Source organism: Nilaparvata lugens, chromosome 3 (genome assembly GCF_014356525.2).
Source record: "Nilaparvata lugens isolate BPH chromosome 3, ASM1435652v1, whole genome shotgun sequence".
Lineage (NCBI taxonomy): Eukaryota > Metazoa > Arthropoda > Insecta > Hemiptera > Delphacidae > Nilaparvata > Nilaparvata lugens.
Window position 1 is genome coordinate 98,897,336 of NC_052506.1, and position 26,187 is coordinate 98,923,522.

Genomic DNA, 26,187 nt, shown 5'->3' on the forward strand with positions numbered 1-26,187 from the left:
AAATCACTGTTGGATAGTGAAACACTAATGGAAAGAGTGAGAGAAATTACAGTGTCAGCATTTGCAATTATTGCTGATGCAATTTCAAAGGAATTGTCACACGATACTTCTCATCAAGAGCATATAAAAGAGAGACTCATTAGCAGAATGCAATAAATACAGCACTTATCGATTGAAACCAACCATTTGATGGCTGTCTTTGGAAAAGGGAAGACATTGAGTACTACTTCAAGTGGGGGGAAAAGTCAATCAAAAAAAGGGCGTGGAATTTTGAGTGATATTTCCGGAGCAGTTGGAAGTGTTATAAATAAATCCATCAATTTATTACCAGTGGAACTCCACATACCAGGTAAAAAAAAAATATATTTCCAAAAAGTATACAGTATAGTGCAAGATAAGCTGGAGTCAATCTAGATATAATAATAATCATGGCGATATGTTTTTTTAATTTTGTAGGCTACTCCTACTGCGGACCAGGGATAAAATTAGGTAAAAGATTAGCAAGAAACGAGCCAGGTGTAAATAAATTGGACAAAGCTTGCAAGAAACACGATATTGTGTATGCAACAAATAGTGATACAGTAAGCAGAGCAGTAGCTGATAGAGAGTTGTCAGCACGTGCTTGGAGCAGAGTAACATCTTCAGACGCGGGTCTATTGGAAAAGCAGCAGCATTAGCTGCTTGGAATGAAAGCAAAATCAACTTTTGGAGGTGGCATGAGAAGGAGAAGAAGAAAGACGAACAGACCAACAAGTCTTACAGTTCAATAAGGAGGACGATGAGTGGGGGAGGGGAGGAGGAGGAGGGTAGTGTCAGGTTGAGGAATCTATTTGAGACGTCAACCACAGTTACAGCCATACATGGTGTGAGGAAGAGGGGGGAGCAGCAGAAGGAAAGGGGGTGGAAGAAAAAAACTTATCAACATTAAAGACTTGGATAATAGCCTTACCAGATAGAGCACTTAGCGAAGCCGATCTCTGCAAGTATGCTTGTATTTACTATTGAAAAATTTTCGTGGTGTCTTTATGCATAATACATTAACTCCTTATGGTCCACTAAGTCAAGAGTGGGGTGTATAAATCTCGATATACTTGGTGGATAAGGAACACATTGGGTGTGCTATGTGAAGAAGGACAATGTTGTTCACTACTTTGACGCTTTTGCAATCTTAGACCACCACATGAATTTATAGAATATATGCATCATGGTCAAAACCCGGCCACAACAATAGAATACAATTTTGAATGTAAACAAGAGAATGTTTACTCTCACATTTATGGACACTTATGTTTAAAATTTCTTGTAGATGAAATATATGGCACTCATTTTTTATAAGCACAATTTTATGTAAAGTTTGAAAAATGAATAAAAAACTGGTGTGTGTGCTTAACCTATTTCTTCTCAGTTTTACAACTTACCTATTCTTTAGAATAAGAGATATTTGATATTTGATATTTGATTTTATTTTACATCTTACGTTGCCAGATCTGGTAAGACCTATGACAAACACTAGTTGATAGAAACAAACAAAAGAATATGCTTATTACATTGAAACTCAACAAATTACGAGAAAATTAAGTATAGATTTAAGCTACAAATAATTTATTATAATTAACAGAGAAAGGAACTGATATGCAAAGCCTGATACATATTACATGGACAATTGAGAATAAATTATGCATAACGAAGAGAACAGATGAGTATAAAGAAGTGAAGAAGAAAGAAAAAAGAAAAAAAGGAAAAGACAGGAGGAAGAAGAATAGAATTCATCAATAGAAAGATGATGAAGATTTGAATGAAAAGAGAATATGAAGACAAACAATCTGTCAAAAGGAATAAGTGACAGCAAGTGAAGTTGAGAAGAATAGTGCTAGAAATTGTTATCATTATCATGGATGAACAAATTATGAACTGAACGCAATTGAGAGTGAACGCAAGGGGATGGAATAAAAAGAAAGTAACAAACAGGATAATAATTCAGACCCTACCCTTGAGTAGATACATGAACAAATTTCTCTTGAAGCTTTCCAATGAATTGATTTGTAACAAATTATATGGTAAGGAATTCCAAGCACGACATGCCGACACAAGAAAAGATGAATTGAAGATAGCTGTTCGATGGAGAGGTATTTGGAGGGTGAGCTCATGAGACCTAGTACCTCAATTAGGCTGGATGTCAGTAAGGATCGTGAAGGAGTCCCGAAGATAGTCCGGTTCATCGCCTCTCACTATGAGCCTGTAGGTTAGAACGAGAAGAAAATACTTTCGCCGCTCCACCAACTTGAGCCACCTTAGCTCCTCGAAGAAAGGAGTGATGTTGTCATCACGCCTCACGTCAAAGATGAACCGGACGGCATAATTTAGTGACCTCTGCAACCTAGTATTCTGTTCCGCTGTGATATCGATGTAAGCCAAACAGCAATAATCCAGCAAGGGCTGGATCAATGACCTCACCAATAGAATTCTGATGCTCCTGGGCAGGAAGTTTTTGAGCCTTTTAAACTGATGCATTCCAGCGAATACACGGTTGCACAAATGAGTAGTCTGATCTCTCCAACTAAGAGTTTCATCAAGATAGATACCCAGGATTTTTAAGCACTTAGAGGAAGCCACCTGCACATCACCAACCACAATCGCAGGAATCCTATCCAACTCGATCCGGTTGAGAAGTCTGGAGAAGCCAAAAATCGAAGTCTTGGTTTTCACGGGATTAAATGACAAGCTCATGAGCTGTAGCCCATTGAAGGAGGGAAGACACATTCTGATTCATATGCTCTATGCAGTTGGCAGTGTTCTCTACTGATGTATGGGAATAGATGATCAGGTCATCTGCAAAGAGGTGGAAAGAACAATCCTGAAAGACCAAAGGTGCATTATTTATAAATATTGAGAAAAGTAATGGGCCAAGCACGGATCCCTGCGGTACACCCGCAGAGAGAGAGAGAGAGAGAGAGAGAGAGAGAGAGAGAGAGAGAGAGACACTATCCTCACTCACTATCGATTTTTTCCGCAATCTAGAATATAAAAACACAATGCATTAACAGGTGTTTGTCATTAAGTGAGTTAACTTTGACATAGCAAGATGCTATGTTTTGGTGGAAACCAACCAATATTAATAAGCGAGCTTCATCCACCAATAGATACTAGAGATGAGGAAGGCTACAATGGAGGTTGGGAGCTAGGATTGCTCAGTTTTACATGCAATAACACAATTCCAAATGTTGAAAATGGTTTTAGCAATAGGTTGGATTTTTGACAAATAAGCAAAAAACAGAAAAGGGCTATTAGTAGTAGCAGTACTACTACTGATTGATTAGAACTTACATATGATGAAATTCTCGGTATTGGCATGGTGGATAGTTATTTGCTATGGAATCTACCTTCAAAAACATCACCATCCATAGGTGGTGAGGAGAAGGAGGAGGGGGGAGAAAAAAAAGGGGGGAAGGAGAAAGTGATTAAGAATAAAGGAGATAAACAGCAAGATGAGAGCAGCAGCAGCAGCAGCAGCAGCACAGGAGAACAATGGCAAAGTATATTTCTTCCAGAAGGTGGTTTCGAATTACAAACAATAAAAGATTTATTAGAGTCTAGATTGAGAGAGCATGGTGTTAAATTCCAGCTTGCTCTAGACCCTTTGACGATGAAATGTTCTTTCAAATGTGATTGTCAATGAGGATTTTCGTCGGACGACTCAATAAGTAAACTGTTGGGAGTTAAAAGTAATAGAATTATAAAGCCTAATATAGAAGCAAAGAGTGACATAGCATTAAAATTGAATAGACCTAATGTTGTACATATACTGTGTGATATAGTTCATGGTTCATTCACAAACGGTGTACAGGACCATGTTCTCTACGAGTTTTATCCTATGATCGATCCAGGCTATAAAATAGCTATCGTTGCAAACACTGTAGTCTATTTGCCTGTGGACAGTAGATGCATTAGTTCTATCACATTGCAAATTGTAGACGAATGTGGATGTCTAGTTAATTTTCGTAACAAACAAACCAATATTACTCTTTATCTGAGAAAACAGCAATAACAATGGTACTATTGTTTGATAAACTATTTGGTAACAGGCGAGGAAGAGAAAAAGAAGATTCTACATGACTATTGGATTCGACAAAATTGATAATACAGGATCGACTAACAAAAACGTCATTTGTCTGCCAGACACTGCAGAGCTAACATCTAAAAGTATTAATTATCTACTAAACAGAGGACTATGCGTAATTAGTACAAAAAGGACAAAGTGAAGAAGAATAAAAAGAAAAAATGTCAATTTTGGATGTAAGGAGAAGTGGTCCGTTTTCAGACGATAGCATTACCTCTTATGATTTTCACACTCATGCACCCTACAATAGAAGTTTTGCAGCAAATGATGAGATAAAATTATGTGTTCAGCAACAAGATATTTATACTCTCCCATCAGAGAGTTATCTTCACTTGGAATTTACAGTTACCACGACAGATGGTAAAGCAATAAATACAGCAGCATATGTACCCAGATTTTTCGCTTTTCCATTTTCGGAAATTCGCTAGGAGATTAATGGAACTGAGGTTGATAGTACTTGAAGTCCAGGCATAACTACACTTTTGAAAAATGCCGTCACATTTGAAAAAGATGGACAGGAGAAAATGGAGAATGCCAGCTACCTTTATGATTCTACCAACTGATTTAAATCATTTCCGGTGAAAGGAACAAACACAAATATTCTCGATGTACCACTACGCTATCTGTTGGGTTTTGCGGAAGACTATAGACGTGTTATGCTGAATGTCAAAAAAGAATTAGTGTTGAGATGAGCTGCCAACAATATTAATTGTCTTAATACCGAAGGTAAAATTAACATTGAATGCCTAGAGTGGGGGATACCGTATATTGAGGTTTCTGATGAAGCAAAACTTTCTCTATTGAAAATGGTTAGAGATGATACACCTATACAAATGTCATTCAGGCATTGGGAACTTTATGAGTATCCGTCTGTACCATCAAGCACAAAGCATTCTTGGAACGTGAAAACTGCATCACATATGGGAAAACCGAGGTAGGTATATTGTTGTAGCATTGCAAACTGCAAGACGTGGTATGGCAACAAAGAATGCATCACATTTTGACAAGTGTAAAGTGAAAGATGTACGTGTTTATCTGAATACACATTACTTTCCCTACGAAACTATTGACGGGGATGATTCTCGTATCTATAGCATGTACACACAATTCAATGGAAGCTATAATCACGGAGATACCCATGCCGGAATTCCACTCCTACCAAAGTCTGCTCTACAAAAGTTACCGTTATTTGTTATCGATTGTTCACGACAGACAGAAACGCTGAAAACCAGGAGTGTGGACATAAGAGGTGATTTTGAAGCAAGTGAAAATATACCAGAATCTACACGTGCCTATTGTCTCATGATCTACAATGTAATTAAGGAATACCGTCCCTGAACTGGAACAGTTCATTCAGACTGATGATGAAAAAGAAGAAAAACAGTAATAAAGAAGAAGAAGAACAAGATTATTAAAATAAGAGAACTTTGAGATTGATTAAATTTCAATATAATGTGATTTGAGAAAGTTTGAAAAACACAAACAATGTGATTAAAAGAAAGAAAAAAATTAAAATTGTGTAACTTTGTGTTGCTAATAAAAACAAAAAAAAAGGCTATAAGTAGTGGTGTTTTGAGAGAGCTGCGTATCCAATAGAAATCGAGGGGTGTGGCCTCCCCCTCCACCCCCCCTGCCATAGTCTGACATTTTGGCCCCGCCCCCAGCCAATAGGAAGCAAGGGGCGTGGCCACGCCCCCCCAGTCCATCATTTTGGCCCCGCCCCCTCGCTTCCTATTGGCTGGGGGCGTGGCCAAAATGGTGGTCCCCTTCCCCCTCCACCCCCCCTTCCCTAGTGTCGGCCATTTTGTCCCCCACCGAAGTCCCCGCCCCAACCAATAGGAAGAGGTTCCCCAGGAAGTGCCAGCCATCTTTGTTGTAGCAGGTGTTCTGTCAAAAACATCTGCCCCAGTCATCCCCCACCAAAGTCCCCGCCCCCAACCAATAGGAAGAGGTTCCCCTACCCAGGAAGTGCCCCCGACGGCCATCTTTGTTGTAGCAGGTGTTTGCAACTGTCAAAAACATCTGCCCCAGTCACACCTGCTTCAGCAATTAAGTGGTGCCAATTGGCATATTAAAAATATCCCCACATTTAAAATCTTTAAAATCTTTAAAATCACAGATATCTCAAACTACACTACTAGCGCTAAACTCTCAAACTACACTACTAGCGTTCAAAGTTTGGTGCAAATTAAACTACAATAATATGTTCCTTGTTTTCCTCCACCACAGGAAGAATGAAAAAAATTACATTTCATATTTGTTCGTATGAGATGTCATTTTCCCCACACTATGCTGTAAAAGGAATGGTGGCGCTTTTTTTAATGTGCTTTCCCCATATTGAGAAAACTCTAATTGAATGTCGCTATAATAGGATGTAGAATAGATAGGCTAATCTATTCTACATACTACTATAGTTATTCATTACAAAGTGTTAATCAACATTAGGCCTATTGCACAACAATATAGTGCATGTTCCTTTTTTCCTCCACCACAGGAAGAATGAAAAAAATTACATTTCATATTTGTTCGTATGAGATGTCATTTTCCCCACACTATGCTGTAAAAGGAATGGTGGCGCTTTTTTTAATGTGCTATCCCCATATTGAGAAAACTCTAATTGAATGTCACTATAATAGGATGTAGAATAGATAGGCTAATCTATTCTACATACTACTATAGTTATTCATTACAAAGTATTAATCAACATTAGGCCTATTGCACAATCAATGATGGGAATGGGTTTTTTTTTTTTTTTTTATTTTTTTCATATATTCCTTTCTTCTTCTAGAAGAACAAGAGGCGATTTACCTTCTCGCTGTACACACTTCAGATAGAGTTTTTGTTTGTTGAAATCCTCAAGTGTTTGAAGATTCAATACACTCAGAAATTTCTCAGGTAAGTAAACTTCGCAATAATAGTCACCATTGCTGTCATGATCGTATAACCTCATTATGATTCGCTGTCCCTGCTGTGTTCTCACCAATCTAGCGTGTACAACACGGTACCACGAATCATGGTCAAGATCTTTGAGTGAGACCGTTGGATATTCAGTTTTCGAAATATAATTGAATGACTTCATACTAAAAAGTCTATCATTTCCAGTGTTGCTTCTCTGTAGATGGTGATCCATAATAATAAAAGCTTACCGCGCGCGCGTTCGAGTGCAAGAGTAATAAGCTATGCTTGCTTCAATGTGGGTTGTCGGTTGAAGACTGAGCAAACCTGTTAAGCCGTCAGCCCCCCACAACCCATTCCGTTTCCTGTCGACTCCTTCCACATTCCTTCTGTTGACTCGTTCTCCCCTCCGCCACGCCTCCTCACACCTTTCCTTCTGTTGACTTCCCGCCGTATCATGATGTTGTCTCCCCTCCGTCACCTTTACACGCACTCTCGCTTTCTACCTTCTTCTTCTTTACATGTAGCCGCATTCCTTTCTTCTCCGCTGTTCACCTCTTCTTCTTTACAGCTAGTCGCTTCTTCTTCTTTACATGTAGGCGCATTCCTTTCTTCTCCGCTGTTCACCTCTTCTTTACAGCTAGTCGCATCTTCTTCTCCTCTGTTCACCTCTAGCGATCTTAAAATTTCTTCTTCAATTCTTATTAGCTTGTTTACATTCAAACTAAAGGGTCTGTAATAAGCTAAGTAATCACTGATATCGTTAATATTAACTGTATTTAGAAATATTGCTTTCAATTGTCTAGCAATACTACTGTTTTTTGTCTCTATTGCTTTTTGACACAAATCATACCATTCAATGTAGTTTTGTAATTTAATTTCTAAACATTCTGGCGCATAAGACCAAGTTTGTGGATTCATTATAGCTCTTCAATCTGCTGCTGCTACCGAAGGTACACTAAATGAGTGGTACTAGAACAGTGAAATTTATTGCTTTTCGCTTCTCCCTTCCACCACCTACATTTTCGCTACAGGTCAGACTGCATACTCTCGCTTTATGCGAAATCAAATCAAATCCACAATAAACACACAGTATGCTTTCCCCATCAAAATAAAAACCTTGTCGGGCATAGTTGCGTCTTCGTTGTTTAGTTAGCAGTTTACAATGTTTCATACTTTCCATTCTATTATTTTCGCATGTATAATCGATATCAGCAGCAGCATTACGATTCAATGAACTCATATTGTTTGTAGGCATTGAAGCAGCACTATTCTCCTTTGTTTGCTTGTTACACATCAAGATTGTCAAATAATGATACGCACTGAAAAGTGCACACCGAGCATTGGACGATTTGTTATGAATTTTGCATACACTAAAACACCAAGAATTTTCAAACATTGTATAGTCTGGTTTTTGAATATCCTCCGGCATAGTAAGCACATTGTCGTGTAACCTTTTCAAAAACTGTGCTTTTTCTCTTCCCTTTGTATAGATTGTGGTATAATTTTGCAAATATGAAGCAAGCAGCGCGTCAGTGTAAATTAAGTCGCCTTGGTCCCATCTAATTTTATGATAGTTATGTTCAAGCCAGCTGACATCACGGTACATTTTTCTACTCAGTAATGTTTTCGGAAATGGTGATTTAAAGTGTAGCACAATATGTCGTAGTTTGTAATCGATTATGGCTACCTCTTTAATAATGATAAAATTATCATCACTTTTGAAAAAATGAAACTCGACTACAGCAAAATCAATGTCATCATTTTTCGAAAACCTGTCCCATTCTTCTTCACGAACATTCGTCTTCTCCTCCTTAATTCTTGCTGCCTCCTTCTCCAATTCTTCTTCTTTATCCAAGTCGCATTGTATGCCAAAGTCTCGAAATTTTGTTGATACTTGCTCATCATCGTCCATTTTCTGTTGTCCGTCGGTGCATGCACACATTCTATGTACAAATGCATCAAATTTTGCTTTTGTCAATGATGACAATGATGATGATGATGATGATAACGACGACGACGACGACGACTGAGGAATATCTATGTTATTATTCAAGCTATTAGAACACATTACAACTGAACACTGATGTAATTACTGTTCATACACGCACTTTTATATACCCCCCTCCTCCTTCGTCATGCATAGCTCGCTCTTGCGTCAAATTACTGTACTTCACGAACTAATGCGCTCAATGGTTTGTATTCTACTAATGTGTCACTTATCAAAATACAATATGCAGTCGTTAAATTTGGCACATTTTCTGTAAACTCCATTTCCAATCGAATGTCTGTTGACGATGTTAAATGATCAGCTTGATGTGAACAATCTAGTACAATTATTGGACAGCAATCAGTAAAAGTTTTATAATCTACAACTGTACCATAATCAGTATGAAGTCCTAAATTATAATAGCTGGGCGCAAATTCAATAAACATTTTGTACAAAAGTTGTTTGTTTCCATTTATACGATCATACGGCAGATATTCACTATTCAGGAAAAGTTTAACATCATGCAATTTGCACATATCAAATTTCGACATTGACTTTCCCATTACATTTTTCCTGTTTGTCTGAAATGCTAATATTACAAATCGCGGTGTATCAGCTTTTGAAGCCGTCTTTATAGTCCAAATCGTGCTAACACTGTTCGGCAGCTGAGGATATTCGTGGATATCCCATTTTCTGAATGCAATTTTCAATGGCCTATCCTGATCAACAATTTTCAGAAATTTCAATCTTAAATGATCATCTACATGAATATAGGGCACTTTCCAAAGCAATTTTGTTATTTCCAATGACATTGATGTTGCTTGCGGCGACTGAATACAATTAATATCTGTTGCGGATCTCAAAAGCACAAGCTCTTGTCTCATATTCAAAATTACATGTTGAAAATCTTCGAAAAATGGCAGAAGTAATTTTAACGGTACGCAATAAGCAAAAGTATTATTAGTTAGTGTTGATGCACTATCAGTGAAACCTGCTAAATTATATGTATTTTTATCGTTTAGTTGTTTCACTAAATATGATTTAATAGTAGAAGTAATACCTACTAGTCGACTCTTTGCAACGACTGTACCTGCCAACTCAAATCGTATCTCATCAAACATATGTGCTACTGCATTTGAACTGAGCGTATATACAGCCTCGACCGGCGGATCATCAGGTTTGTCTTTTGCCGGCGGTTTTGTACATGTAATTTTCCCCTCAACAATAAGAAAAGATTTTGCAACTAATGAAATAAGGTCATGAGACGATTTCGACAAACGTATTTCATCATTGTTATTAAATTTCAAATTACCATACGGCGCATGCGTATGATAATCAAATTTTGTTATATCTGAATAATAGTGTATGTCTTGTTCAACATTTAGTATGTCACTAATTGCGGCCGCGTGTTTTGATGACATATTTCCAATTCACTTTAAAACCAAGCTTTTCTAAAAACCTTGCTCGATTATGTGTTATCAGTTTCACGGACTGATAAGTACTAACCGGTGTCGGTTGCTGCATGCTAAAAGCAGTCCTACCGCCACTCCACTCCCTCCTACTTGCCGCACCTAGGTTGTTATACACAACAAAACCCATTCTGTAGCGCGATTCCTTCTTGCTCTCTCGCTTGTGTTGTTTGCGTGACTAATGCTCACATCATTCTAACACATGCTTGATCCACCGCCGCCTCTCTCTCTCTCTATTCCTTCTTTCTAATGTGTACTCTTATTGTTATACTATCGCCGCGGAAATCAACTAGTTTACCATTCTGATCAACTACTTGAATTACAATAGATTGAATTCTGTGCGTGTTTAATGGAAAGTAAATAATTGGCGATGGTGATTCATTTATTAGAAAACCAGGTGCAACCTTTGGTAGAAATTCAAAAATTGTATGAACCTCTTGCCCATTTCGATAACTGCCGCATGCAATATTACAAGTAACCTGGAACGATGTTATATTTGTAATGGATACTAAACGTTTAGAATAATGCCATTTATTTGCTACAAGAATTTCTCTATCAAAACCGAGTATATCGGCTAGTGATGTGTTCATTGTTAAATCAACATCTTTATCCGCTTTCAATTCACATAGCATTGTCGTATTATTTCCTTGTATAATTAGATTTGAACTATCAACGTTCAATTTTCTCTTTATTTCATTTATTATACGATCAATTTCGTAGGAGCCTGTATCCAAATCAATCAAGCTATCACCATACTTAAAAGATGAGTTGACATTTTTAATTATATTCGGTACACTATTGTATGTCCATAAATTAATCAATCCAATTTCATATTGATAGCGTGCGTCTAGCTCTAGTACAGTGGGAAGTACTTCAATTAAACAACTGCTGCTGCTGCTACTGTCTTTAGATGATAATGTTATTACAACCATTGTGTACTACTACTGTTTTACCACCACCTTCTTTCATACACATCTACAAGTGAACTGTCTGCTATAACGCATCTGCAAGAAATAAAAGACAAAAATGACCACATACATTACTATTTAGTGTTTGTAATTGATCATAATTGAAATAAATTTCAACATTTGGTTGTTGTTTGAAATAGTTTATCAATTGTATGGGCGGCTGTAAATTACCAATTGGATCAAAATAATATACTTTTTGTGCATGTTTTTTGTAAGCCACCCAGTGTGTTCCACTGTTCATGATCGAGTCTAAATTTATGATCGATTTTTCATTTAAATTAATTCTTTTTGGCAATGTATCAATCATATAAATACCACGCAATTTAATATCTAAAATATCAGCCCAATCTAGTAGATCATAATTTGACAGTGGTCCTTGTATATTAATCTTCATTTTCTCACTTTCTTTGGCGCTCTTCTCCTCCTCCTCGTCCTCTTCTTCTTTGTTGTCCTTCTTCTTTGTGAAGGTGTTTCAATGATTCTACCGCCTTTATACAAGGGCGCATATGGTCTTAAATAAAAACCTTGACCAGCTATGTGCTTACTTAAATGTTTAATTGCTTTTTGTCGTAAATGTGCACTTCTTTGTTCTTGTAGTGATGAATTATTTTTCCAACCTTCTCTTCTATTATTCCGCCGCCGCCTCCGTTGTACTCTACCCCCACCAAAGGCAGCTTTAGCTTTGATCAAATTTGTAACTAAGTATGCGGCTGCTTTTTCAGTTAAACCTGTGTTTGGATTTTTAAAAACAGACCATGCTTTATCAGCCAAACGACGATCAGCCACATTTCGCGACGAATTATCACTATTCTGCGCATACGCTATATCATGCTCTTTACATGCTTCATCCAGACTATTTATTCCTTTGTCCCCCCTCCTTAATCTTTTATCTAATTTGGTGCCGGGTCCGCAAAAGCGGTAGGAGGGGATATGCAACTCCAGGGGTAATGTATCGACAATTTTATTAAGGGCGGTTGATGCAAATCTGCTAAGTTTCGATAAAATACCAGTGCCAATTTTACGTCGCACTCGTCGACGACGACGACAAGTCTTTTTTGCTACCATCCTTTCAATAGCAATGTTGAAACCTGACTAAATAGAAATTAGTTAATCCCCTTAAGACCTAACCGTTGTCGGCTCCGGCTCGCTATCAAAAATATTACAAAGTTGTAATGTTGTTATTAGTAGAAAATTCGAAATACTATCACCAGACGATGGGTTTATGTTTATACAACTGTTCAATGCTGTATAATTGTTAAAAAAATTACAAATAACCTTACGTTGATCATTCATATAAGCATACCATTTGTCTAGTCCATCATCAAATAATTTCGATGTTTTATAATTCATTTGAGATTGAACACATAGTTTTATATAAGATAATATATGTGCTTTATTATAAGCTTTTACGCTTAAATTGGCAGTACTGCTGCTGCTGCTGTCTTTTACAGATTGGTTTAATGATGAAAAATTTAACACATTTTCAACTCTAATATTGTGCAATGTACAAGTACTCAGAGTATAGTATAAGAGTAATATCATACTAATTGTGTATATTATGAATGTAACAAATACTATGATTATTTTCATTTCTTGTCCTATTGACTTGACTCCCATCGTGTCTGCTGGCAAACTAAGTTTGCAGTGACATGCAACTGAATGCATTCATGTATGACGCGTGTGTGCAGCTATGCATGACCAGACATGTCTGAACATGTCTGAGTCATTAACCTTTGACTATAAATAGTCATGCAGAACAATGATTGTACATCAGTTGTGCACAGTTGTTGATCACACACACACACACACAAGGTAAGTTAAATGAAGTGCAATAATCAACATATATATATAATTTATTATAAGAAATTAATTATAAATTTATAAGAAACCTAATCCTTTAATTCAAATTGCCACAATTTGAAAAAAAAAAAAAAATTAAAATTTTAAATATTATTAATTTAAAAATGTTCCTCTGATCAGCTGAATCTACGGCCGCTGCCGCGACCGTCGATTCAGCCTTATATCAGAGGAACGACCTTCGCTGTGAACAACTTGCATTATTAAATTGTGGCAACCTGAATTAAATGACTGCACATTCGCACGCGTAATCTTAGCAGTAAATCTATGCGGCATGAAAGTTTCAATTTCGGCATCTTCGTTGCCCCGACGTCCTACATTTGCTACCCTAATGATAACAGCATCCTTGTTGTAGGAGCGCACAACACGCGCACCTAAAACAGGATACTGAAATGCATCGGATAAATGTTTTAACGCAATTGTACGACGTCGGGATGGATCTGAAAACCTTATCAGACCATCGAAATCAAATTCATGCCGCATAGAGTTAGATCCTAAGATTGCGCGTGGACGTCTATAAGGATGAGCGGCGGTGGCGGAGGCGGCGGCGGGGGGACATCCTTGTTGGTGTGATGTGACGGTGAAGGCGGGGGGGATTCTTGTTGTGGGGGCGGGGGGTATCCGGACTTGTTGGTGTGATGTGACGGTGAAGGCGGGGGGGATTCTTGTTGTGGGGGCGGGGGGTATCCGGACTTGTTGGTGTGATGTGACGGTGAAGGCGGGGGGGATCGCAGCAGCTCGGGTGGCGGGTGGTGGCGACGTGTATACCACAAGCTGCTGGCAATGCGGCGATGAAGGGGGAGGGTGATCGGGGCTGGAAACCTGTTGCTGGCGTCGAACCGTTTGATGAAGTGGATACTGCCAGAGGTTTTGTTCCTTGAGTTGCTTCTCAGCTCTGGTCAATAGTTCCATTAATGAGTTGTCTTCATCAAACAGGTCGACGCCGGCGTCGGCAGGTGCGGCGTCGCTTCTCAATAGTTCAGCCTCCAGCATAGCCATTGCCCCGTCCTCGGACCACAACTCGTTAGTGTAAATTTCCTGTAGAAAAAAATCAAGTTTAGCAAAAATATATTATTTTCTATTTTTTACAGTTGGTGTTTGAAAATGTTGCCGCGAGCAAGAAAGCGTTGCATTCATTGTTCCAACAACAGTGACATCATCAACAGTGACAACAACGATAGTGATGAGAAGAAAGCGGTAAATTACTTTAAAGAAATCGATAGGCTTGACTCATTTTTTGAAGGTAATAAAACTATTTGGCCGCATCAATATCCAAAAACGAATCATTTAGCAGAGGCCGGCTTCTACTTTTTAAAAGTTTTCGATAGAACAAAATGTGTTTTTTGCAATGTAGTTTTGGAAAATTGGGAAGTGAGTGATTATGCTATTTTTGAACATAAAAAATGGTCACCGAAGTGCGGCTTCATAAACAATTATCTTGTTGGTAATATTCGTACAACGTCAACTTTTCAGAAAAAACCAGACTACAATGAACAATACGAACGTGAAAATTCATTTATGAAAATGGAATGTTTGCCGAAAAATTTCAAACAGTTAGCAAGTGAGGGATTTTATTATGGTATTGATTTTTCAAATTCGAATGGATTTGGTCTTATTTGCAGTGGTTGTCATATGTGGGCAGACACATCGATCAATAAATACCAATTGAGGGATTTACACATTCAATCATCGCCAAATTGCGATTTTGTTAAAAAAAGTCAAGTGTGTGAAGCAGAAGAAGAAGAAGAAGAAGAAGAAGAAGATGATAAAGACATAACCTATTAGCAGTGTGTGTGTGTGATAAGTATTCCAGTTGCGCAAAGTTTTAATTAGCAGTAGTTTGTACGTGTGAAGAACAACAAAGACATCCACCTAGAGTGTTATTTGGGTAATCAGTTTTAGGGGACATTAGAAGAATGTATTTCAAGTCAGTTTGCTAGTTGAGTAAATGGAAAAATAAACTGACATTGGTTTCGCTGTTGATTGGCGCTGCCATAGCGAGGATTGATCTGCTGACATTGTCGTAGTGTTGTAGGAGTTTCAACTGATACTAACAGAAGGACGCAGTTTTTCGTCATTATATATTATCAACTTGATGAATATAGATGGTAAGAAGTTCAAAGAAAGTATATCTGTTTTGTGCATATGTTGTATGCGAAATTTAGTACAGATGTACGGAACACTGATAAGGAAACGTTTGCAAATTCTTAAGGAACGGCCAAAATGTGTGCACCTTGCGTGTCTCTGTAACGGACTTAACATCTGCTAGCTGAGTGAAAGATATTAATTTTTCATTGTGCAGTGCACATGCATACTTATATAATTATTGCAACCCCCACATGTTCTGCGTGATAACAACTGACAGTTGATGGTACCGAGCGGCTCAAAATTATAAAAGCATCGAGCGACATGATATTGCTTGCATTCGATTATAGTGTGACGTTTCATGCACAGTGCAAATGGCCAAATGGACTATCAACAGCTCGAACAACTTCTGACTTGTGAAACTGCAGATGAAATGTGGTCAAAATTAAGTGCTATCCATGAACAGAAGAGTGCAGCGAATAAGTTATCTATGATGACTAAGTTCCATGAATATAAAATGACTGTTGGTGATACCATGGTGCAACACATTACAAAAATTGAAAACCTGGCACGTCAACTAAAGGACATAGGTGAAAATATTTCCGAGACTATGATTGAAATCTATTTTCAATAGGCGCTTGTACTGAGAAAGGTCTAGAATTGAAATTCCACTCCAACAGAGTTGACATATTCACTAATGATTCTAAATTAGTTGCTACTGGATTGAAACAAAGTAACAATCTGTTCCGTTTACTATTTAAAGTAAAAACTTATGAGTTAAATGTAGCTTCATGTAACAATCTGAAACTGTGGCATGCTCGCCTAGGACATATTAATTGTAATTCGATTAAAAATGCAATCAAAAATGATTTGATACCTAACGTAAAATCTGTTGATAATGAAAACTTTTTGTGTGAACCTTGTCTGTATGGTAAACAGTCTAGAATGCCATTCAAAACAACTAAATATGACAGAAATATGAAACCTGGTGAAATGATTCATACGGACATTTGTGGACCAATGTCTGAAACTTCAGTAGGAGGTGCTAGATATTTCTTGCTATTTAAGGATTATATATCAGTTTTCGACATGTTTATTTCTTGAAAAATAAGAGTGATACTTTTGAAATTTTCAAAGAGTATGAAGCCATGATTTACAATAAGTTCAAACAGAGAATTAAGATAATTCGTTCAGACAATGGAACTGAATACACAAATTTAGCCATGAAAATTATCTCTCATCCAGAGGTATTCAACTACAAACTTCTGCTCCTTACACTCCTCAACAGAATGGTAGGTCTGAGAGAGAAATCAGAACAATTGTTGAGAGTGCAAGATCAATGATTATTGCTAAGAACTTGCCCAAGAAGTTATGGGCTGAAGCAGTTAGTACTGCTGTTTATATCTTGAATAGGGTTCCATCTTCTCAAACTGATTCAACTGCTTTTGAAAATTGGTATAATAAGAAACCCCAAATTTCCCATTTGAAAATATTTGGATGTGAGGCTTTTGCTCATATTCCTAAACAATTCAGAAATAAATGGGGCAAAATCAAAATAAGAAATTCTATTGTTGGTATGATAAAGATTCTACTAATTACAGGACTTCTTGACTTGAAAACAAATAAAATAAAAATTTCTCGAGATGTAACATTCAATGAAATTCAAATTCCATGGATAAAATGAACAAAATTCAATACTTATTGACTTTGATGTAGGTAACTTTGAAAATGTAAACGAAAATCCTGAAAATGCTGATGAAAATCAAGAAAATGTAAATATGCTGAGGATAATGTAAATTTCATGATGTTGAGAATAATGAGAGTTCTGGTCCCACTACTAGTACAAATAGTTCGAATTCTGATAACTATAATTAAGAGATAGGAGTTCAATTAAACCTCCAGTAAGATTTGATCTTTGCCTTGCATATTGTGATGAGCCTAAAACTTATAGTCAGGCAATTTCTGATGTAAATGCTGATAAATGGAAAATTGCAATTGATGAGGAGCTGCAAGCTCATTCTGATAATAATACTTGGGATATTGTTACTTTACCTGAAAATAAGAAAGCTATCAATTGTAAATGGGTTTTTAAGATTAAAAGTCTCATGAATCAGTTAATCCCCGATTTAAAGCAAGACTTTGTGCAAAAGGTTTTTCTCAAAAAGCTGGTGAGGATTACCAAGAGATATTTTCTCCTGTAGTTAGGTATGATTCGATATATGTGTATCGCTGATGAACATGAAGTCCTGTAATAATATGAATTTCTATTTTGTTATTGTGAAATGTGAATTATTATTCTTATTGGAAATTAAACTAACACAGAAATGACTCTTGAGTTAATTTTTCTGCCAAACTTCCAACAAGCAATATACTGTGGAGATCACAGTGATGCTGCTTCTGCGGTGGTAAGTGGAAATTAACATGCCGGATAGGAAATTAAGTTCGCCAGATAAGCTAGTCATATATAACTAGTACTTCATCTTTTTGGATGAAGTTCCATACATTTCCGACTTCCTGTTAGCATTCTGATCGAAGTTGACAAATGCATAGCATCTTACTGTGAAGAAATGTTTCACAATTTTACTTTTTAAATCACAGCATTCGGGTATTACTGCAGCAATGTCTTTCACAATTCTTTTACTGATAGAATCCAATCCATTTTTCTGTATGTGTGTTCCAAATTTACGAAATAAAATTCACAATTGATTATCAATTTGAATAGTTCAACATTTGGCATCTTCAAATTTCCAATGTTAAGATAGTCAACATAAAATGTTCGCCAGTTATTTTCAGTATCCCCCAGATTCAGGAACGCAGCACAGTTCACACATTTGATATTTTTCAGCAATGCAAGCGTAGTGCTCCCCCCAATATTGAACAATAAGTTCAAATCCTCACTGTCCAGATTTGAACTTTCGGGAAAAACTGTTTCAATTACACCATCTGGAAGGGAGTCTTGGCAATTGGCATCTTGGATTCTAAGTTTGGCGTGTGTTTCAAAGCAGATATCTGATCTTCATTCAGGATTACCTCCATCATCGATTCTTTCTCCTTGAGCTGTGCTTTCAGTGAGGAGACAACATTTTCGAGCTGAAGAATTTTCTTCTGTTCTCCTGTAGCCTGAGCCTGAAACATATTATTTGAACTCTATTCAAACTGAAATTATAACATACTGAGTAAAATAATAAATTAAATAAAAGTGCAAAGACTCTCTTACAGTAAGCAAATTATTTTATTGCAGTCTGATTAGAATGTAAGCAAGTATGTTTAGTGTCATAGTCTGACTGTGGGTGTGTGTGTGACAGAGAGAGATTAAATTATTTACTTGATTTGTGTATAGGTAACAAAATATACAGGTTTGAATTTTAGGTGAAATATACAGAAATATGAACTTTTGAAATATACAGTATAAATATTCAAGTATTATAGTTGTTATACTCCATATGAATACTGTACCAAATTATGTATTATCTTTGTTAATGAATTTTAATACTATAAAAAGTATCCAAGGACCCAACATTGCATTGAACAAATTATCAATTGTATCAATGAAAATAATTGCTTCTATTTAATATAGTTCATCGGGAGTGGACATAGTCGAGTGGATCAGATGCTGGCTTTATAATTCAGAGGTCTGCGTTCAAATCCCAGCCCCGGCAAGATATTTATCTTGGATCACTCCCATGTTTTGGATGGACACGTTAAGTCGTCAGTCCCGCCTGCCTAAAAAGCAATCATTAGATCATGTCAGAGACCCTGAAATCTCTGACACCAGATCTGAGCCTGCCAGGTCACTCGATATTATTATAGTTTATCTCAAATTATTCAAGATATTTCTCAAAAAGATTGATTTGATGATTGCCATATTGGAATAAACAGGGTCTATCATTTTCAAGATTAAGGCCCAATTCATACTGGTCAGGGGAGCAGCGTGGCAGAGACATCAGTTTGGTTTCTGATTGGCTGAATGTTTTTGGGATCCTATAAGCTGTGCATGCACGAGATCTCCGCCAAGCTGCATGCCCGACCTGTATGAATTGGGCCCAAGATGGCCGTTTTTGGCTTATATATTTCTCAATATTCAAACCCCAAATGTCTCAAATTTAAAAAAATATTTATTCAAGTGATTATTCAATTTTTCAATGCAGTTTTTTTATTGCAGTCTCAGAGAATCATAATGATGTAAATTATTGTGTCACATGAAGCTCAAATTGTTCATTCTATAATTTCATAGGATTTGTGCCACCTTGTTCCTGTAGCTGCACAGCTATTACAGAAATAGTTGTGTGTCAGACAATAAATTCAGTCAAATGATAGGAATTCGATTTATTACTAACCTCATGAAGATGTGCAACTCCATCCTCTACATCAGATTTTCCAGTTTCACAGGTTCCACTAATATTCAAAGATTCAACAATTCCACTAGTTTTCATAACCTGAAAAATAAAAGGAAATAATCAATGTTCATGAATGCAAATGGAAAAGTTTGAATGCCTATTTCAAATTAATGGATTCAGGTTCCCAGATTTTCAATAATGTTTGTGAAAAACCCCCTTCCTCTATATACTCACAATTTAAAAAACTTGCCATAAAAATAGTAACAGAATAAGTTATTCAAAAGGAGACAATGATGATACACTTTATCGATAAAAAACTTTAAACTTTAGTAGAAGAGAGCATGGAGACGAGACTCTATGCTGTGTGACACTCCTAACAAACCTAAGCTATTCATAACACCTAACAATAGTCAGTTGGCTGCTATTATACTGCTAGGGCGATTCCTCCATGTAGGAAGTGAGGAAGTTCCTACACTTTGATACAGAATAATATAATAATAATAATGTCTTCATAATGTATATATAGGTTATAGGAGAATTCGAATAGTCCCATTTAAATATTACAGGAAATACGGAATTGAAAGATAAGGAGCAGTAAGGTTTTGCAACATATATAGAGAAAAATAGAGAATCACAGTAACTGAATTACAGCCCAAATTCAAATAATCGGCATAATGATACCCGTATCAGTACATAACAGATGCTGAAAAATTTGAAGAACAGCAATTGCCAGCAATTGACTCATTTTACAGTACACTTAGTAATACAGCATTGCAAGTAGACGATTACGAGCATGCACAGAAAGTTTGGCGCGAATTTAACATAAACTCATTGGGTGAATATCATGATCTTTACCTTTTGTCAGATTGCTTACTGCTGGCAGATATTTTTCAAAATTTTAGGACTGTATTTTTTGCAATTTACAAACTGGATGTATCACACTTTGTATCGTTACCACATTTTTCGTTGAATGCAATGTATATTTGACTAAAGTACGTTTAGAATTAATTAGCAATGCTGATATGAACTTGCTCATAGAATCTGGTTTACGCGGTGGTCTGTCAGTTATTCCCCACCGTCATGCAGTCGCAAACAATAATATATGGTCGCAATTATAACCCAGCTATTGAAAATAGTTTTTTTGCTCTATCTTGATTGTACAAGCTTATACGCACATACAATGATTGCCTACGAGCTACCTGAATCAAATTTCAGATTTTTATCACAAGATGAAATTACAGCTTTAGGCGATTTTACAAGCATTCACGATGAAGCCGAGACTGGCTATATAGTTGAAGCAGACCTGTCCTATCCAGTTAATTTACACGAATTACATAACAGCTTCCCCCTGGCACCATTAGAAGATCAGCCGCCTTACAACCTGTTCTCTTCATATCAAACAGACAACACTGTTGCTCTGCGCAGAGAAGCGGCCGCGCGCCGCCCGTCTCCCAACACCGGCACCGCCGCCGCGTCATCACATCTTTTAGCCACCCTTTATAATCGTAAACGATATGTACTCCACTATAGAAATTTGAAACTTTATTTAAGCTTGGGCATGTAATTGACTGCTGTACATAGAGTAATCGCTTTTCATCAGTCATACTGGCTTAAACCGTTTATTGATTTGAATGCGCAACTGAGAAAGGAAGCAAAAAATTCATTTGAACGTACCCTCTTTAAATTTCTTTCAAATAGTCTGTTCGGAAAGTTGATGGAGAATAATAGGAAAGAATAGATTTTAAGCTAATTACTTGTCAGAAAAAATTGGAAAGTTTGATTGCAAAACCAAGCTGTAAACGATGGATTGTGTTTGACAAAGACATTGTCGCTGTACAAATGTGTAAAACAGAAATAAAATTAGATCGACCAATTTATGCTGGTTTTTCAATTCTTGATTTGAGTAAATTTACAATGTTCAATTTCCACTACAACATTTTCTTGAAAATGTTCGATCCAAGCTGTGTTAAATTATGCATGACCGATACAGACTTGTTGCTATATCATATCAAATCGGACGATATCTATGCAGTTATCAAACAAAATCTTCAACATTTTGACACAAGTGCTTATCCTGTCACACATTGTTGTTATAGTCAATTGAACCATGGTGTGCCTGGCACATTTAAGATGAATTAAAATCTGGCATTATTACCGCTTTTTGCGGTCTTCGTGCAAAACTTTACAGTTTTGAATAGGTACTAAGCAGTAGTGCTAGTAGCAGCAGCAGCAGTAGTAGTAGTAATAGTAGTAGTAGTATTAAGGATAGTTCTTATGAAAATTTAGTAAGCACGCAGCTAAAGCGTAGCAAGAACAATTATAAACAATAAACTAAGATATGATATGTACATGAAATGTCTGACAGATAGATTAGTTCAACGTGAATGCTTTTCACAATTACGCAGTTATTCACATGATATTTATCAATATCGTGTGCCAAAGTTGCATTATCACCATTTGACACAAAAAGATACATTGAATCAAACGGTATAGATACGAAGCGTGGGGTCATTATTTAATAGAAGAGAGAAGAAGAGAAGATATTGATAGCAGCAGCAGCACGGCTAGCGGGACTGGTGTTACGCCAGATTGATCGCAGCAGTGAGAGTGAGAGAGAGAGGAAAGTGGAGCAAGAAGCTATTAGTGAAACCAGTTCAACAAGCACCGCTCCGACACAGCTCAGTGTCGAACACGAAGAAGAAGAAGGCGGCAGAAACAACATCCGTCTAAAGAAGAAGAAGAAGAAGAAGACAAAGAAAGATCGCTGTTGAAGACAACAGAGCAGTGCTGCAGGTGTGACTGAACTCTAGCAAAAACAATAACGCACGCACGCACATTCGTGTAGGGGAGAACGAAACCGCAAAATATGTCAGATTTGAAACAGAAAATTGCTCAGGAATTACACCGTCCAGCGCGAAGAAAATTCAACAGACGTAAATATATATTAAAAGGAAATAAAAGACCTCATTCAAATTGATTTAATTGAATTGCCAGAATTTGCTAGAGCAAACAACGGCTATCGTTATGTTTTGATTGCAATTAATTGTTTTTCACATTATGCTTTTGCTGAACCATTAACCCTTAATTACTACAAGCGGTCTCTCAGACCGCGAGGGAAATTTCAACCTACAGAATTCCCTAACCGGCCATCCTGATTCTCCCTCACTCCAGCTACCTTCTTGTCTACCCACCCACTGTTCAGTTGACAATAAGTCACCATTCAGTTCAGCCATCGTGTCGAGATATTTTTGAATCGCGGTCTGAGAGACGTGTTGTAGTGAATCCGTTACTTTTGCTGCGGTCTATGAGACGTATTGTAGTGGTACTGTTACTATTGCTGCTGTCTCTGTTAGCGGACTTACACATTTTTATGATGGACACTTCCATACCTTACGTTTTGTAGTTTTAACATGTGATTGTTTCTAATTATTTTCCATACAGTTATATCAAACTTTCAAGTTTTTATGATGGAAACTTCTCGTGGGAAACGAAAGAGGAGCGCTCCCAAAGACCAGGAAGCTGTGAACCCTACCGAATTAGAAGACATTTTGATTGACATTTTAGACGAGGACTTAGACAAGGAGGACATTGATGACAGTGACCATGACCCTGACTACTTGGAGGAAAGTGATCATGCTACAGACACAGATCAAAGTGACTCAGAAAATAATGACCTGACAGCCAATACCAGCACTTCTTCAGCTTCTAATGAAAATTTAGTGGGGGGTGACATTCCAACTGACGATGGCAACAACTTGCAGCGAGGAAGAAATCTCTTCTATTTTGGGCGTAGAACAAAAGAAATGATTAAAAAAAATGTCTCAGGATTCAAATGGAAGAAAGAATTCCCAAATCAAGCTGTTCGAACTAGGCGAGAGAATATTGTCACACAATTACCAGGTTTGAAGGCCCATGCTTCAAATCTGGGAGACAACCCTGAAGTTATAGATGTATGGAAACTACTTTTCACACAGGATATTATTGATGAGATATTGTTATGGACCAATAAAAAAATTGCATCAATAAGACCACGCTACAAAAATCCAACTTCATTCATTCATGATGCTGATTATACAGAATTGTATGGATTTATTGGACTACTTATCTACAGTGCAGTATTCAAGAGTGGAAATGAATCAGTTGATAGTATATTTGCAACTGATGGAACCGGCCGGGAACTTTTTCGTTGTACCATGTCAAAAGAAAGGTTCCTATTTCTTTTGCATACACTCAGATTCGACAACCCAGATGACCGAGATGATAGAAAGAAAGATGTGAAAGAGGCTGCAATTTCTAATATTTTTTATAAATTCATTGAGAACAGCCAGCTATGCTACACAGTGGGGACATCCTGTTGTGTCGATGAAATGCTGGTCCCCTTCAGAGGTAGGTGCTCCTTCAAAATGTACCTACCAAACAAACCGGCAAAATATGGGCTGAAAATTCAATGCCTCACAGATGCGAAAACGAATTACCTCTACAGTGCCTATTTATATACTGGTAAAGGGAGTGATGGTGAAGGCCTATCAGATCAAGATCAAAAACTACTGAAACCTACTCAAGCTGTAATACGATTAACTGAATCAATAGAAGGAACCAACAGAAATATAACCGCTGACAATTGGTATAGCTCATAGAGCTTGTGAAGAGTTACGTAGGAGAGGAATGACGTATGTAGGAACATTAAAAAAAAATAAAACCGAAATACCAGTGTCTTTCCAACCCAACAGATGCAGAGAGGAGAACGAGGCATTGTACGGTTATACAGAAAATATGACTCTACTATCCTATGTACCGAAAAAGTCGAAGGCTGTCATTTTGGTGTCTTCAATGCATCATGGCCCCGGCACAGACGAGACCATCAACAAACCAGAGATTATTGCAGAGTACAACAGAACAAAGGGAGGTGTTGACACGGTTGATCAGATGTGCTCTAATTACTCAACACAAAGGCGGTCACGAAGGTGGCCAATGGCCATTTTTTTTGCACTGTTGAATATATCAGCTGGGGTCAATGCATTCGTCCTCTACAAAGCCTACAAAAATACTCCTGACATGAACAGATTGGAGTTCATGAAGGTTCTGGCCAAATCACTTGTTTCTCCATTACTACAAAAGAGACTGGATAGAGGACATCATGTAACAGAAGAGATGAAGCTCGCCATCAAACGTATACTTCAAATCCAGAATCCACTACCGGTACCAGGACAACAAGAAGAGTTTTTCAAAGATAAATTAACATGCCACACCTGCCCACCTCGCCTGAAAAGGAAAACAAGATATCCATGCTGCATTTGCAACAAGCCAATATGCTTGCAATGTGCAAAGAAACTTTGTGTGAAGTGTAAAGCAGATAGGGACTAGTACTCCATCAATATCTGTTGGGAAATACGAAAATTCTGATAACTTGTAAGTTTGCAATAATAATATTATGTTGGCACAATATTATTTAGAAGTACTATATCAGTTTATGAATCATAATAAATCATTATAAAAACTATAGCCTATTATTTTTCCTTTGTAAAACCAAAAATGTTATGCAGAGTTTGAGGTTTAAAAATAAGGTTGTATGAAGAGCAATGAGGTCCACAGTAATTTATTCTTATTATTTACATATATTTTTGATCATTTTAAAATCATAGTACAATAAAAGTTGAGAGAAGAATAAAAAAAAAAATTTTTTTTCAGGATCATACTTTTTAAGAGGTGGTTTAAATATTATTATTTTTATATATTAAAAAAGTGATTAATTGAGTGGGCCAAGTGTTATCATAATTTTAAAAGAGTTGTAGAATGCATAGTTAGTTTTAGAATCATTAAACTGTTGATACTTGAGTATTTTATGAATTTTTAAAAATGCGGTCTCTGAGACCTCATGTAGTAGTTAAGGGCATATTGCACTTTGTAGTAACCAAGGGTTAAAAAACTAAAACAGGAAAAGAAGTTGAACGAAAATTAGCGCGAATATTGGTGTTAAATAAGGGTATAAAAAATGTGCAAAGCGATTTAGGTCGTGAATTTTACAATAAGGATGTTAAACAACTATTCGATAGGTTAAACATTAATCATTACAGTTTTTTTCTGAAATTAAGGCAGCTTTTGTTGAAAGATTGAACCGTACACTGAAATCACGTTTGTATGAACGACTAACTGCTAGCGGTACGCAAAAATGGTTAAACATTTTGCCGGACATTGTTTATCAATATAATAACACTATTCATTCAGCGATTGGCATGACACCGGCCAGTGTTAGACGACGTCATGAAAAGCATTTGATCATGTTACAGTTGAAAAAGACAAAACAATCGCTGCCGCGTACAGTTTATCGACCAAAGTTTGCATTAGGCGACGTAGTGCGAATAAGTAAGTTTCGTCAGGTTTTTGATAAAAGTTTTAGATTAATTGGTCGCCAGAACTGTTTATAATTCACGGTGTTTTTCCCACACAACCGCCAACCTATGTAATTCGC

General features: G+C 37.0%; 3 protein-coding genes across 3 annotated transcripts; 2 read left to right on the top strand and 1 right to left on the bottom strand.

Annotated features, from left to right (window-relative positions):
• Window positions 1-13,369: 13,369 nt before the first annotated feature.
• LOC120350327 lies at window positions 13,370-15,292 on the bottom strand. Its single transcript, XM_039422995.1, has 2 exons — window positions 15,263-15,292; window positions 13,370-14,334 (listed from the first exon to the last, which is right to left on the bottom strand). Exons 1-2 carry the CDS (start codon window positions 15,290-15,292, stop codon window positions 13,426-13,428), a joined length of 939 nt encoding a protein of 312 aa, XP_039278929.1. The 3' UTR covers window positions 13,370-13,425.
• Window positions 15,293-23,185: 7,893 nt separating this feature from the next.
• Window positions 23,186-24,355, top strand: LOC120350328 (piggyBac transposable element-derived protein 4-like). The gene has a single exon (XM_039422996.1). The coding sequence runs from the start codon at window positions 23,186-23,188 to the stop codon at window positions 24,353-24,355; it is 1,170 nt and encodes a 389-aa protein (XP_039278930.1).
• A 136-nt stretch (window positions 24,356-24,491) lies between these two features.
• Window positions 24,492-25,082, top strand: LOC120350329 (piggyBac transposable element-derived protein 4-like). The gene has a single exon (XM_039422997.1). The coding sequence runs from the start codon at window positions 24,492-24,494 to the stop codon at window positions 25,080-25,082; it is 591 nt and encodes a 196-aa protein (XP_039278931.1).
• Window positions 25,083-26,187: the final 1,105 nt, after the last annotated feature.